We start from the raw sequence: 14,960 nt of genomic DNA on the forward strand, positions 1-14,960 counted from the left end.
AAAAGCGTATTTTTATAAAAAAACTGGAATTTTTCAAATCTAATATAGGTCGGACTCGATTATATGTAACCTCCGATTTTTTTCACTATTCATAATTAAATCCTATATATAATCGGTTCAGATTTTTTTTAATTTATTTTACTTTTTTTTGTTGTTTTCGAATAAATAAGAAGGCTTTTATTTTTGTCTCATCCTCCTAACAGTCGAAAAACCCATTTCTTACGAAAAATTAGATACTGTAGTTATTTTAGATGTAATGGTATGGCAGTCGAACTTAAGGAAAAATATATTGATTTTTTTAAATATTTTTTAAATATTTTTATTAATTTTAAATTTTTCAATCTTTATCTTTTCAAAATAATTCTTGTAATTTTTGGATTTTTCAAATACTTTTTGAATATTTTTTTAAATTTAATTCTATTTAGCGTAGCATAAAAATAACTATTTCCGACCTCCTTCCTTTCTGTAGAGATCTTCAAAATTTTCCGTATGGGTGTATTGATTTGTCAACTTGTATTTTTTTAATTTTTAAAAATTTTAATTTTAATTTTAAATTATAAATTTTTTAATCTTGTTTTTTAAAATATTGATAGAAAATTTTTGATTTTAAAATACTTTTTAAATTTTTTCAACATATTTTTAAAATTATATTTTTTTAAAATTTATTTCTATTTTTTTTAAATTTTTGAATCAGTTAGGTAACGTTTATCATTTATGTAGCACAACTATTTCCGACCTTCTCCGCTTCTGTAGAGATCTTCAAAATTTTCCGTATGGGTTGCAACACTTTGTTAGAAAACTCAATTCCTAATAAAATAAAATCCTTTTTCATTTCTTCATCCTGGACCTCTCATCGAAAGTTTTGTTATAACTTCAAGTTTAAAAAAAAAATAAAACTCTTTTTTTAGTTAATTTAAAATTTAGTGCTCAGTAAAATATTTTTTTGGAAAAACTTTTTTTATTCAAATAAAACAAAATTCGATTAAATTTTTGCGATTTTCCAGATCATTTGGCATGGAAACGATCGGTATAATTATATTTCCTGAGGAAGCCAAAGTCCAAAGGCCGAAACGTCGGAAATTAAACATAGTAGCGTTTCGATCCATCGTTAAGACTGAAAAAGTTGTATTTCTCTGTGTAATTCGATATATTCAAAAAGGAAAAAATAATTGACGGCGTGTTTAATGGGAAATACTTGAGCGTTTGAATGAATCCAGAGAAAAAAAAAGTTCGAATTTGGCGAAAAAAGAAAGTTTTGTTTCATCGTGACAATATACCGGTCAACAGGTGATCAAAGTCAATGGAATAAATTCACCTTATTGATAAGATTAAGCACTCTAAGAGAATGGTTCTTTTTATGAAGTGTGAAGTGTGTCAACAATGAAGAAGTAAAGACTGCAGTTGATGGCTATATTGATGACCTCGAGGCTTCTCCCTGTAAGCATAGTATTAAAAGCATCGAACAACTTTCGTGAAGAAACTGTTGGTTTGTATTTTACTGTAATATTAGGATGGGATAAGGATCGGGAAATCGACACGAATACGCTATGAAAGGGGTTTACTGCCTAAAAGAAGGACACTGATGACGTTATAGAGCAGTTTGCTGAAATAATTTATCCATTTTTATTCTATTTTTTTTGCAAACTGTTTTGTCAAATTGTACTCCTGTCAAAAAGTGAATGGGAATTGCAATTGCGCAAATTGTTTGCGATGTTTATTCTAGACCATTGTTGTAAGTGGCCACACCTTTTTTCAAGTTGTGTAATTCTCTCAGTTTCGTAGGACGCAAAGGGATTTTTTCTCAATTCGTGATGGCAAACAGTGTAACCGGATGGAGTTCCCAGCCACGAAACAAAACAACACGTTGTGTTGTGCTACGGCTTGGAGAGAGAATAATCAAATTCGTATCGTTTAATACTCTAAGCCACGAAATGTTATATTACGCTGTTGCGTGTTGCATCCTGCAGGTATGGATTAGTGTGGTGGCTCTAAAGGTCATGTCAAATTTCAAAAACCGACTATGTGCATTTTGTTTTTTGGCCCAAAAAATGACCTGCATGAAATTTCATCTCAATCGGACATGATTTATGGGTGTCTCAAAGCGCTCAAAGTTGTGATTTTTTGACCCACCAAAACCTACCAAGAAAGAGTACATGAAATTAGGAAAATTACATTTTTTTATGTCAAATTACTTAAAGATACATAACACACACACTTTCTGGCACCGGAATTCGCGTAAAAAACCACATCAATTCCGGAATCAGCGTAAAAAAAACTACGTAAATTCTGTAATCGGAGCAAAGAAATTCCGGAATCCGCGTAAGATAAAATACCGCGTAAGTTCCGGAGTCCGCTTAAAAAACGCGTAAAAAACCGCGTAAATTCCGGAATACGCGAAAAAATAGCCGGTTAATAAGCGACCTTAGTGTACTATAGTGGTAAAATTTCGAGGGTCAAAAAGCCACAACTTTGAGTGCTTTGAGGTGCCCGATAAGGTCCGATTGAGCTAAAATTTTGCGCAGGTCATTTTTTTTTTAAATTTGATGAAGAATTTTTTTCTATACAGTCATTGTCACTCTAGTGTGGATGAGGTATTTGTTCTGAGTTTAAAATGCTGTTGCAAAGTCGAGCTGTAATCGTCTTTCCTAAGACGTTTCAATATTTTGTATGAAGTGGATGAGTTTTTTCAAAAAAGCCAGCATTTTTTTCAGTGAGTGATCATCATTTTTGAAAGCAGTCGTTATCATTTTCCGTTTTTGTCCACACGAACAATAAAAACGGTTCTTATTAGGGACATCACATATATAACTAAAGAGCTTGATTGATGAAAATTCATGTGGCCTTACGTCAACCATGCGGCCGTGTTTTGGATACCACCCACTACTTTTCCAACCAACAGCTTATAATAAAATGACAATTTTGAATCTTTTTAATCCATGATCGGCGAGCAGCGGTTTGCTTTTTTACATTACTCAAAAACAGAAATAACACACTCACCCAGAATCAGCGATTTTTTGAATATTTATCTTAAAATTGCCGAGAATATTTCGCAGCGAATTTCTATCGATAGATAGATGGAGACCAACTTGTTACTATCTAATACAGTAGACGACTTTCTGTCTACGATTTGTTTTTCTGTCGAAATTGTACCGGACTTTTACGAGCTTCCGGAACAATCCGTTACGAAATTATATCGGACTTCCGTTTCTATTCTGTTCCGATCGACCTCTACCCAGCTCGACAATATTTAAATCACTATTAAGTACCAAAGAAACCACTCCACACATTTCTATCCGCGAAGTTTGAAAAATCAGCCCTCTAGAACAGCAAAAGGTAAGTGAACTGTCTGGAAACTCCGGCGCAGGCTGGAAAAAAAACCCACCCCGTGTCTATTCTTCGTCGTGTGGGCACATATGAATATGAAAACAAGAAAACAATCAGTTTATGATTTACCGGTTTGACCTTTCGAAGATGGATGTAGGTATCTTGTTGCCTTACCTACTCGCCCTTTCAGTTTTACGTGTGTTCATTTTGGGGCCTGACTGATTTACTACACGAGTCTCGCTCGGGCTGAATACCGCTACAATAATAAACTGGACGAGGAAAGTGCTACTTACCGGGCATGCAAACGCAGCGAAAAGTTCCCGGATCGTCCAGGCAGCTGCCCTCGTTCTGGCACGGGTGCGATTCGCACTCGTTTACGTTGGTCTCGCAGCGCGGTCCGGTGAACCCCTGGGTACAGTTGCATGCAAACGAGCCGGGCGTGTTGACACAAATGCCGTTGTGTTCGCATGGAGAACCTGTGAGTAGGAGATGACAGATTAGTTACGATTAGAATAAGCAATCGCTCTAGAAGAACCTCACCTTGATCGCACTCGTCGATATCCTCCGAGCAGTCGATGCCTTTGTAACCCATCGCACACGAGCAAGTAAACGATCCATTGATCGGGCTCGTATCGCAGATTGCGTCCGCATGGCAAGGATTCGAAGTACAAGCATCGTCCAAATGGCACAGCAATCCAGTCTTTCCGGGTGTACACCGGCAGTAAAAGCTCCCAACTCCGTCGATACAGGTTGCCCCATTGAAGCAAGCGGCATCCACGCAATCGTCAATATTGTTACTGCAATCGGGACCGTTCCAGCCGTTGACGCAAATGCAATTGTAGCCTCCGTGGGTGTTAGTACATGTGGCACCGTTTTTGCAGATCGTCGGCTGCTGAACGCACTCGTCCACGTCCGTTTCGCAATATTCACCGGTAAAGCTCGGCGGACACTTGCAGTGATACGCGTTGACCCCGTCCATGCAGGTGCCACCGTTTTGACACATATTACCCGGGCAGTCGTCGATGTTTTCCTCGCAATTTTTGCCTTGGAAGCCTGTGAAAGTGTGGAACAAGAGAAAACAGAGAAAACCGTAAATTAAACGGGTCATTTAAATGCAGGCGCAACGCACCTGTTGCTATCAGCGACGGATAATCATGTAACGGAAAAAATAAGGACACTGTTTTTTCGAGGTTTTGTTGTGGGCTTGACATGACCTCAATTAGCCGAAGGTTACGAAATTGATCGTGCGTTGAAAACCTTCCTGGCCCTAGAAAAAAACATTTGATAAGGATTGGCCCTACTCCAGCTCAAGCAGACTGGATTTCATAGCCCGAAGGTCTTTTCCTGTTGGTGTGTGCCATCCACACACACACACACACACACAAACTAAGTGGCCACATAAAACCGATATTATGTCGTCGCGGACTTCGTTGTCTTGTGGCATTTTTTTGCCTTATACCCAACCATACATTCACCCGTTCATTTCGGAACCGCAACTCCAGCCCCCTTCGCTGCGCTTTTCAACGATTCGAGGAACCAACCACCGTGTATACGAATATGTATGCGCTATGCTCTTGTACACTTTCCCACGGTTTCATATCTGTTTATAGAGGAAGTCTCCGTCCGCGGTGCGCTCTCTTTCTCCCGCTCTGTACGATCGCGCGCATGCGACACACAGCACGGGTCGTCGCTCTCTTTCGCTCTGCCCGAGATCGCCAATATTGCTGGCGCGACGATTTGTGGCATGCCACGCCAAAAGCGGAGTCTAATTTTGGTTGCATTGCATCTCACCGTGCTGCTCTCTTTGCTTTGCTTTGGTGTCGTCGTCGTCGTCGTCGTCGTTGGTCATAATGGAATGGAACATAAAAGCCTTCCAGAGATCCAGCAAGCCAACCAGCTAGCCAGAGCATTGGGCATGCATAACACGCACCACCACGATCGTGGCTCTGCTTTGTCCGAACGAACGAACGAACTGCTGAATGAGGATCATTGAGGAGCTCGCGCATTGCATGACAGCATACAGAGCACGTACTGAGACAGACACATACAAACGCGCCCACAGATGCCTGGCACGATCGGCCCGAATGGAAAGAAAGACACATTTGTAGGGATCGGTTTACCATTTATTGTGGTGGTGGTAGTTGTTTAGGCCCAAGTATGATGACAGTTCTGCAAGGTATGCTATTCACGTCGATGCATCAGTATTAGTGATCATTATGAACTTTTTCCAATTTTGTATGAAATTTGAAATGATTTTGCATTTTAAACTAAACTTATAAAACATACTTTCCTGAAAAGTTATAGAAATGATGTTGAAACATGTTTTATTTGTGGGGAACACATAAACATGCTGCGGTTTAGGTAAAATATGCTCTTTTTCATCAATTTGCCGGTAACCTTTTTGCACTTTTCGTTTTTTTATTGTAGTCTAATAGCGCTTCTAAATAGAGTCGCTTATGTTTCATACAGTAACAAAAGTCATGAGCTATGACAATGACTAAGATTATGCTCCAACTATTAGAAATATAGCATTTTTATATATTTTATTTCGACATATTGTCGCAATTTTTCACACTAAATCTAAATTAATATCAATTTCTAGTGTGTTTCAACTGGAGATTCACTCTCCAATTAAAAAAATCAAATATAAAACAACATAAAACGAGAAATTTCCGAAAATGTTCCGAATTCCATACAAAAAACGAAAATTTTCATAACGAGATTTGTTTGTGTGCGTGGATAGATAAAAATGTGGCATACCTTGTAGAACTGTCATCATACTTGGTGTTTAGGCAATGTTTGGTTAGGCCTCTGTGGCTAGCTTTGGAATCAGTACTGCTGCACGTGTGAGTTTATCGCGTGAGCGTGGGAAGGGTTATGAGCTTTGAGGTTGTCAAGTTCTAGGTTAAATTTGATTATTACAAATAAGGTTTTGCACGTTTAATTCTAAGTCTTATAGGATATTATAGGATTTCTGTAAATTCTAGTGCTTCTAGCCAAGTCCAAGAAGTGTGGAAACTCTTCAGAGAGCTAAATGAAATTTTTTCGTAAGCAAACGTAGAAGCGACGAACCCGGCGTGCAATTACTCTGCGGCCTTATGATGCACTTCTATCTTTGCAAGGGGCACCAAAATTCACAGGAATGATTGGTAAGCTATAATCTTCCATTTTTTCAGTTTAAGCTTCAGCGCATCGATTTTGTTGACCAGTGAAATGTTTAAAAAATTTTTAAAATTTTCATTAGTGGCAAAACAAGACTTTTGCAATATTGTGCCTTTAAGGCCTAATTATTTTTACAAAGATTGTCTGACAGTTGACCTTCTAAACACGTCAACTGTTTCTTAAACAACTGAATCAATTTAGTTCCGAGAGTAAACTAAACATCGATTTTTGCTTATTAAAGTTTTGGGTAATTGGGTTTAGGTTTGAGTAGTCAGTAGTTAAAAAAAAACTAAGTAGGGGAACTGCTCCATTCTTCATCTCATTAAACCGATATTCACGAAGAATGCACGGATTAGACACCAAATTTTCACAAAATCATTGAACAAATAAACTAAATATGCTTACGTGCTTTTATGGAATCGTTCAGCATTGCATATTTAGTGAAATTAGCTAAATTTATCCTGAATTTTGTAAAACAAACAATTTTTTACAACGCTTCCATATCCATCTTAAAACTTGAATAACTGCTCAATTATTCATTTCACGACGCCCCCATATTCATCACACTGTTAATCATGAATGAATCACATTATCATGGATAAACGTAGCCGCAGCCCGCCGTAGTAGGTTATCTCGATATCCGCTGTAGTTGTTCACATGCAAAATTGGTAACCTAGGTAACCACTGCAGTGCTGTCGATTTATGTAAATTATGTCGGAATAATTCAACATTTTCAGTATGATTTTTTCGTTTTAACAGAAACTGATTTGGCAACTCTTGATTTTCTTCAACGCAGTGAAAACAGATGAAAATACATACAGATGAAATTTAGGAATTGTAGAAATTCATCTCATATATTTCTGCTAATTGTTTTAGGAAATTTGAGGGGAACATTTCAATGATTAAAGTATTCCTAGTGTAGTGAGTGATTTTGTTTAGTGATTAAAATAAAAATGGTCCGATAGTGATAAAAAAAAACTTTGGTTGGCTGCTGAACGAGTTCCGTTGTAGCCGTAAAGAGCTATGCCCGTTTTTTTTGTTTTCTGAGGTAGGTGATTGAATTAAATGAGTTTTCGAGTATATGCACCCGACTATAATTTCGAATTTAGTGCTTTTAAGTGAGTTTTTGAGGATTATACTTTATGAGGAATCCAAAGTGAACTAAGAAGAATCCATTCCATGGATAAGCAGATTGGTTTAGAAACAGAAAATATGCTTTTTTCCTGTTTTCTATTGTGTTTTCATGATGTATAAGATGAATATTTGGGCTGAGATGAAAAATGGAGCAGTTCCCCTAGTTTATTCCTGATCTCATTTTACGGTGAAAAGTGTTACTAGATGAAGGCACAGCTTCACTGGAGGAAAGTCAAGACTGGAAATGTGTTGAATCCACATGTATTTGCTTCTTCAGCTCTTGTTTCGCATGTAATATTATAAACTTGAAAAATGAGATTGAAAAGAAAATAGCACTTTTTATCACTGTAACAAACGTTTTGGAGAGTCATAAAAAATAATAACTACTTCATTTAAATAATTTTGGGGCGCTAAAAAGTGCTATTGGTGTGGTTGTTGCCGGGGTCAAGTGGGTCAAGTCAAAATTGGTGTGGTTGCCGGGGTCAAGTGGGTCAAGTTTCAAGTAACTTTGCTACCCCAGCTCTTGTTTCGCATGTAATTTTGTGAACGTGAAAAATGAGATTGCATAGAAAATAGCCCTTTTTATTTCTATAACAAACGTTCTGGCGAGTGGTAGAAAAATAATAACTACTTCAATTAAATAATTTTGCGGCGCTATAAAGCTATTGATGTGCCTGATTTGTGTTTAATTATTTTTTCTCGTCATTGCGTGGGATGATTCTCATTTTTTTTGTTATCACGGCAACATTTTCAATACTTCAACAGCTACTAAGTATTCCATAACAGCCAGTAAACAAAGAAAAAGGTTTTTTTTTGCGCTGTAGACATTGAATTCCACCTACCGAGAATTGGAATCCGGTACGAGATGAACGGGATTTTGCCTTTTCTTTCTTTGCCGTCCTTACCGTCTTGGGAATGGAAACTTGGTAGAATTTCTGTTTTCTACCTTTTATAACAGGCTTTTGAGGAAAACTTTCAGTGAAGTAAGGGCTTCGTAGACTGACAAAAATGACATAAAAAATACTTGTCGCAAAATCGTTCACAAGTAATCAAATCGTTTGTATACTTTAGTTTGTGTACTGTGTTAAGAAAGAATGTCATTGGTTCTTTAGTTCGAGTTAGACTAAGACTGAAAGTTTTTAGCTCTGATTGATCAAAATACGAAAGCACAAGGCTCTACCTTTTTCAATGGTAGAATAGTTATAGCATCACAAAATCTAAGTTTTTCTCAGTTTGGTGGACGCATATAAGTGGACAGTTTTCGTGATATTCGTAATTCGTAAGACTACGTTAACGTTTACATCGGGTCTAATCAGTGTATGTTTAGTAATTGGATTAAGTACACTCGTCGGAGGCCTTAAATAAACGATTTAAAACTGAAAAAAAAACTGGTCAAACATGCCGTCTCAAACACGACACTTCTAGGAATTTAGGTAAAAACCGCGTAAATTCTGAAATCTGCGTCAAAACCGAGTTTGGAGTTTTTTCAATAGATGTAAGAAACACGATTTTGTTATATTGAAACCTATTATATATTATTTCAAGATTTGGTCCCGTAAAAAGTACTTGTAAAAAACTTTTTTTTTAACAACTTTCATTGAATACTTTTAAAAATAGACAAAGAGATGAGTTAATTCCTTCTGGGAAAAAATAAAACGGTTATGAAAGGTCGGTGAATATTATACTATTCGGTTTAGAAAATAAAGTCGACAAACTGAACGACTTAAAAGAGAAAAATCCTCAGAATATACCGCATAAAAACCGATTCTTCTGAAAAATCTACGTGGATTCCGAAATTCGCTTGTAAAAAAATGCTTGAATACCAAATTCTGCGTAAAAAACCCTGGAGTTATTCTAAAAAATGATTAATATATTGTGCACCCTGAAAATGGTCCCATAAAAGGACCGAAACCTCGATGATGAGCGAATAGTAATTAATGCCTTTCATTACAAATACCAAAACCCCTGTATTAATTTTTTTTTCCAGTCGAAAAAACTTGAGTAAAGTTATTCTGTTAATTCGTGAAGACAAAACGGCGTAAGAAGTGACTTTGGTGTATTTTTTTGGATTAAATTCAAATTAAAATATATCAAAAAAGAATGTTTCTGGAAAGACTGCACTAATTAACAAAAATTTTGTTTTAATTAGGTAAAATAGCAAAACTACGGGAAATATTATTTAAAACACAACATATCTTCTTCTTCTTATATATGAATGCGCAACGCCGTAACAAAGTTGATCTTACTGATAGTGTTCCCTTCGCTTTTGAAGAGTATTCGAGTGTAGAATGACCAGCCAATATGTCTGTTTTCAGAACTGGGAGAGTATCCAGAGGCCGGGAATCGAGCAAAGACGGCTTAAAATGGCCAAATACCACCCAATATGAATATCTCCAGGATGCCCAAGGGATAAAATCCGACTCAGAACGCTTGTTTTGAAATCCAAGATGGAGACTTCCAGTTTCTGAAAAACAACCAAAAATTGCCAAATACCAATCAGAGGGTGTATTTCAGACATCCAAAAGCCAGAAGTCAATCCAACACGCCATTTCTAAATAAAAAATGGCGACTTTTTGTTTTTAAAAATTCTAGTAGAATAGTCCAAAACATGTGGCATGATTATTTTCGGATTCGGGATGCTGGCCAGAGATCAAAAATCAAACCCAGACGCCTTTTTTGGAATCCAACATGGAGACATTAGGTCTAAAAAGGCCAAAAATCACCAGATATGGGAGTTTTTGGAATCAGAATAGTGCCAAGAGACCAAAAAAAAAATCGACAAAAATCGTTGAAATCCAAAATGGTGATTGCCGGTTTTTAGAAAACAGCTGGAAATAACCAAATCCTATGCAATATGAGTATTTTCAGAGCCAGAATGGAACCGAGAGGCCAGAAATCGTCCCCAGCCAATTTTTTGAAATTCATAATGGTGATTTCCAGTTTCTTAAAAAACTGAAAGGGCCAAGTACCATCCAATGTGGATATTTCCGAAACCGTGATGATGCTCAGAGATCGCATATCAACTCCATTTGCGAGATGGCGAAGAGCCTGGTATGTCTGACTCTGAATTTTCAACCCTTTAGTCCCAATTAATATTGGAAATGTTTAATCAGCAGAAAATAATATTTCAAATATGAAATAATAAATACATTTTAAATGAAAAAATTGAAGGCTTGTATGCAAAGTCTCGACTGCAAGGATGATGTGGAACTAATTGAAAAAAATTACAATTGCATTGGAAGTTTCAATGCTATCGCAAAATCAGTAGAGAAATAAAGACATGTTGTAAGAGACCCTACATTTTTTGTAAGTTCCACCTTTTGTTCGAGTTATATCTATCTCAGCTGCAAAGACGGAATGTACGGAAATCCAATCTCATTTAATGTTGGATGGAGCTCTCATACACGAACCAATTCAACAGGTATCGTGTTGCGGCTTGAAAGCGACATTTTATTACGCGTGTTGCATATTATACCTGTGCGGCTGGAGGACCAGATTCAGTTCGTGTCGGATGGAAGCAAATCGCAGGAGGTGCAGCCCATTCTTAGCCAAGCAACGCTGTTTCTTGTTGCATATAGATATTTGATATATTTGTTTGAGCCGAGAGCAGACTTTTAAGCACTATTTCCACTGCTTCCGTGTCCGTCCCATGTATGCTTGTCTCCAGCATTTTTTATGCATTCACACTGCTCTATGTCTGAACGGTGCCTGCATAGAACCACCGTCAGCTGTGTAGCCTAAAGACTTAGTTTTCAATTGCAAAGGTGTTTGTTTCATTTCGCCGAAAAAATCAAAAACACGAAAGAATGAACTAGATTTCTGAAAGCCTGTAACTAGCATTGCTTCCGAGAGGTGCTTGCTCAACTCCGTGAAACAGTACGTAAAAAGGGCCAGAATTGTGAAGAAAAAGTCATAGGTTCTTCGACATGACAACGCGCCAGCTTACACTGTATTTTGTATAAAGAGGTTTCTGGTCAAGTACAACGTCTCAGTTTTAGACCACCTGCCTTGAACACCTGGTGGATGAAATGGAATCACAATTTTTTATATTTTTCGTTTGGAACTTGATTAGTTACGCTTGTGCTTAATTCCAGTTTAAAGAATTATGTTCATCTAAATAATTTTTTGATGATTTACGAAAACCTTGAAAAAAAATTAAGCAAGGATTAACAATAGAGTATAAAAAATCATGGTTGTGTTTATTATATCCACATTTCGAAGAAGACATCGCAATATAAAATGACCAAAAAGCCCGATCTCGATTTATACCTGCGCACGCTCCCGTGTCATGACCGAAATGCAATAAAACATTGTTTACCTTACAGTGGACAGGCCAACACATACACAAAAAGCATACACATCCGACCTGGCGAAAATTGGTGTGTAACTACTTTTTTCTCGTTTATCTGTGATATTAGAGCCTGACCCGCCGAATGAGTTATTACAAGCGGTCCGCAAAACAAAGATGCTTAATGATGCAGCTTTGCCAGCGAAAATTCGTCATTGTTCATTCGGTGGAGTAGGTTGAACCTCCTCCGCTCGCAAGAGGCGCCACTGTAATCATTTTACTCGTTGGGAGTCAATAATTCGAGCCGGCTTCAATGAAAACGTGGCTGGTTCCCGCGATTCCGACTAATTAACATGCAATTCGAACATGTGGTAATTTCAGTTTATACGAGTTTCGCCAGTACCGCAATTCGTTTGCCACTCTAATCAGATTCACTTTATTAGATTTAACACGACGTTCGGGCCAGTTGGGGTGGCACTTTTGGATGGGTACAGCTTTCTCTTATAAACGGCTTCCACTTTGAAAAAATTGTGTATTTTTGCACGTTATGTTACATTTTTTCATTCCATACACCGAGAGCATCTTCACGCATAACGATGTGGAAAGCAATACGCGGATAAGTGGTATAATTACGCGCAGCATCCAGAGGCCGAGAGTTAAGAGTCTTAAAGCGCATGTAGATGCTCTGAACTTTTGAACCGTGCCTGCAAACTGAGAACCGAATGTATACACACATGTATAGCTCGATTATCTCACCGAAATTCGAACGCAGAGTTTGAAAATTCATAAGGATCGTGATCACCTCAGAACGAATATCCTACATACCGAAGACCGCAGCAAAAAAAATCAATTCAACGTTCATTCATCAGTTTCTCACAGAAAACAAGAAAACTGATGGTCAATTCTCGCGTAATTTTTCAAAGCGACCTATCTAATATTGAGAGACTCTCTTTGTTTACTTTCTCTTTGATCAATAAATATGTTATTATTTCCATATTTCATAACGCTCTATGCATAGTAAGCAAGATAGTATTACTATCTTTCGATTAAGGGGAAAAAAGCTTAGAAAATATTATAATGACGACGTAATTAACGAAACAAAGTGAGAGAGGAGAGAATCTGTCATTGTTACTTAGGTCCCTTTGAAAAATTACGCGAAAATTGTTGTTTTCGAATGCTTTGCGCTAACGCCGGGACTAGCAGTTTATGAATGGGTAGCACTAAAAATAAATAAATAAAATTTTATCGTCCACTGCAAATAGGTGTTGACATAGACAGGAACTGGACACTTTATTGGTAATAGTCTGTGCAGTTGTGTCTACGAGCTTCCCGTGTTTAGTGTATCAACCAAGCAGAAACTCGAGGTCAACTATCGGTCAAACGACGACAGGCTGCTCAGGTTATAACGATCTTTCGCCGTATCCTCAATTGAGTCCGATTTCGCGAAATTAATTTATCTTTTCCCATGGGGACAGTTGTTCGATAGCGATTGTAATCGCGTTCGTTCGTTTTTATCATCACGCAACCGGTTGGTTCGCATAAAGTATGTCTTGAGCTGCAGTTATCCGAGAGAACAAGTCGTTACCGTAATTTATGTACCAGAATACCGCACAATGTCCCATATGGAACGACCCGCGTGACAGCGGTTAAACACACACAGGTCATTACCATATGTGCAGAATTGTCCGAAATGAAATAAAACTGTGTGCTGATATTGCGCAAGAGCCCAAAACTGGCAGGGGATTGTGGGGTGCGATCAACCTCTAGCGAATTTACGCTAGGCAATCATTCCCAGATCTAATTCCAATCTTATCATAACCATGTTTAGGCTACAACAACAATAGAAAAAAACCGCAACCGGCTCCTGTAGGCTTTCATGAGGTCAACAGCACAAGACGACCGGCCGGTCTCTGTGGACTATGCAATACTTTTACGGTTGTTCGAATACGCTCGTATGTACTAGTGGGGACCAAAGAACCATACAAACTACGCTGGAGCAGAGCTCCCAAAACAAGTGGCCCGAAAGGAACGCCTGAAAATTACTTTTGAATCTTAATAAAATTAAAATAACTGCAACCGTACTTATCTTTATGGTTTTTCTTTCATACGCGTTCATCGTGCCTTCCTTCCTTCTCCCCGGGTTTCTCATTGCGAGTTCATCGCGCAAAATTTCAACAACAACAACACCGAAAAAAAAACTGATCGAGCGCAATGGCAGGTCTTAAGTACGTGCAAAATGATCTGCCAGTTAGCTGAAATTGCGCGCGCTAAAAGTAAGACGAGATTAAATTCCACGCCGCATGTTCGCTTCGGCTTTTGATCTGCGGAAAAAGCATGAGAAATTTCGGTCGGACGGTTGTCATCTTTTTGTGCGCTCAAAATTGGGAAACCGGTTGATTCGGTGTGATTTTAAGGTTTTCCCGTCCCTGCCGCCGGCCGGATCACCCGGGTATTGCGCATATTAAGTTGCCCTTTTAATGTGGGCCAATCTCGCCGGGTTGATCGATGGCTGCGGTGTGAAGTACACTCGCGATGTGAAGCAAGAGGTCAGATTGGGGTTCGATTGGTGGGATGAATACATTTGGAAAGGGGTTCGCCAAATGTGGGGTCGGTCCTAAGCCACATGATCATTCAAGAGGAGTGGGAGAGATGGAGCTTTGAAAAAATCTCAGCACGTTTGTGATTAAAAAATGTCAAAAAGAAACTCGGAAACAGAAAATCTGATAAAAAAAATTAGAGTCCTGAATTTTGCATTTTTTCAATTTTCTTATATTATTGTTTTGTGTCGATGTCCAGGATCTTGAGAGTTTCAAAAATAGAATTAACTTCCCAAGTACTTGTTCGAATACTTCCGAAAATTCAACCGCTTGTTCCGGAATTTCAGGAATCCAGAATTTAGTTCTCCTGTACCGTGCTTTTTGTGAGACATCCTATTCTCTACCTTAAACAACAAGTTTATTCCGTACCCATCGTCATTGAACAATAACAATTCAAATGAAAAAAAAAAAAAAAAATAAGATAATAATAATTTTTTTTTTCCTCATCTATAGTT

General features: G+C 37.8%; 1 protein-coding gene across 1 annotated transcript in view; it reads right to left on the reverse strand.

Moving 5' to 3' along the window:
- Positions 1–14,960, reverse strand: part of LOC129718591 (neurogenic locus Notch protein) — a 170,563-nt gene that overhangs the window by 34,529 nt on the left and 121,074 nt on the right. The window contains exons 6-7 of the mRNA XM_055669511.1: positions 3,865–4,377; positions 3,618–3,800 (exon numbers count right to left, since the gene is read on the reverse strand). Of these exons, the coding sequence (XP_055525486.1) occupies positions 3,618–3,800; positions 3,865–4,377 (696 nt within the window). The remainder of the gene's footprint in view (positions 1–3,617; positions 3,801–3,864; positions 4,378–14,960) is intronic.

This window comes from Wyeomyia smithii, chromosome 1, assembly GCF_029784165.1.
Source record: "Wyeomyia smithii strain HCP4-BCI-WySm-NY-G18 chromosome 1, ASM2978416v1, whole genome shotgun sequence".
Lineage (NCBI taxonomy): Eukaryota > Metazoa > Arthropoda > Insecta > Diptera > Culicidae > Wyeomyia > Wyeomyia smithii.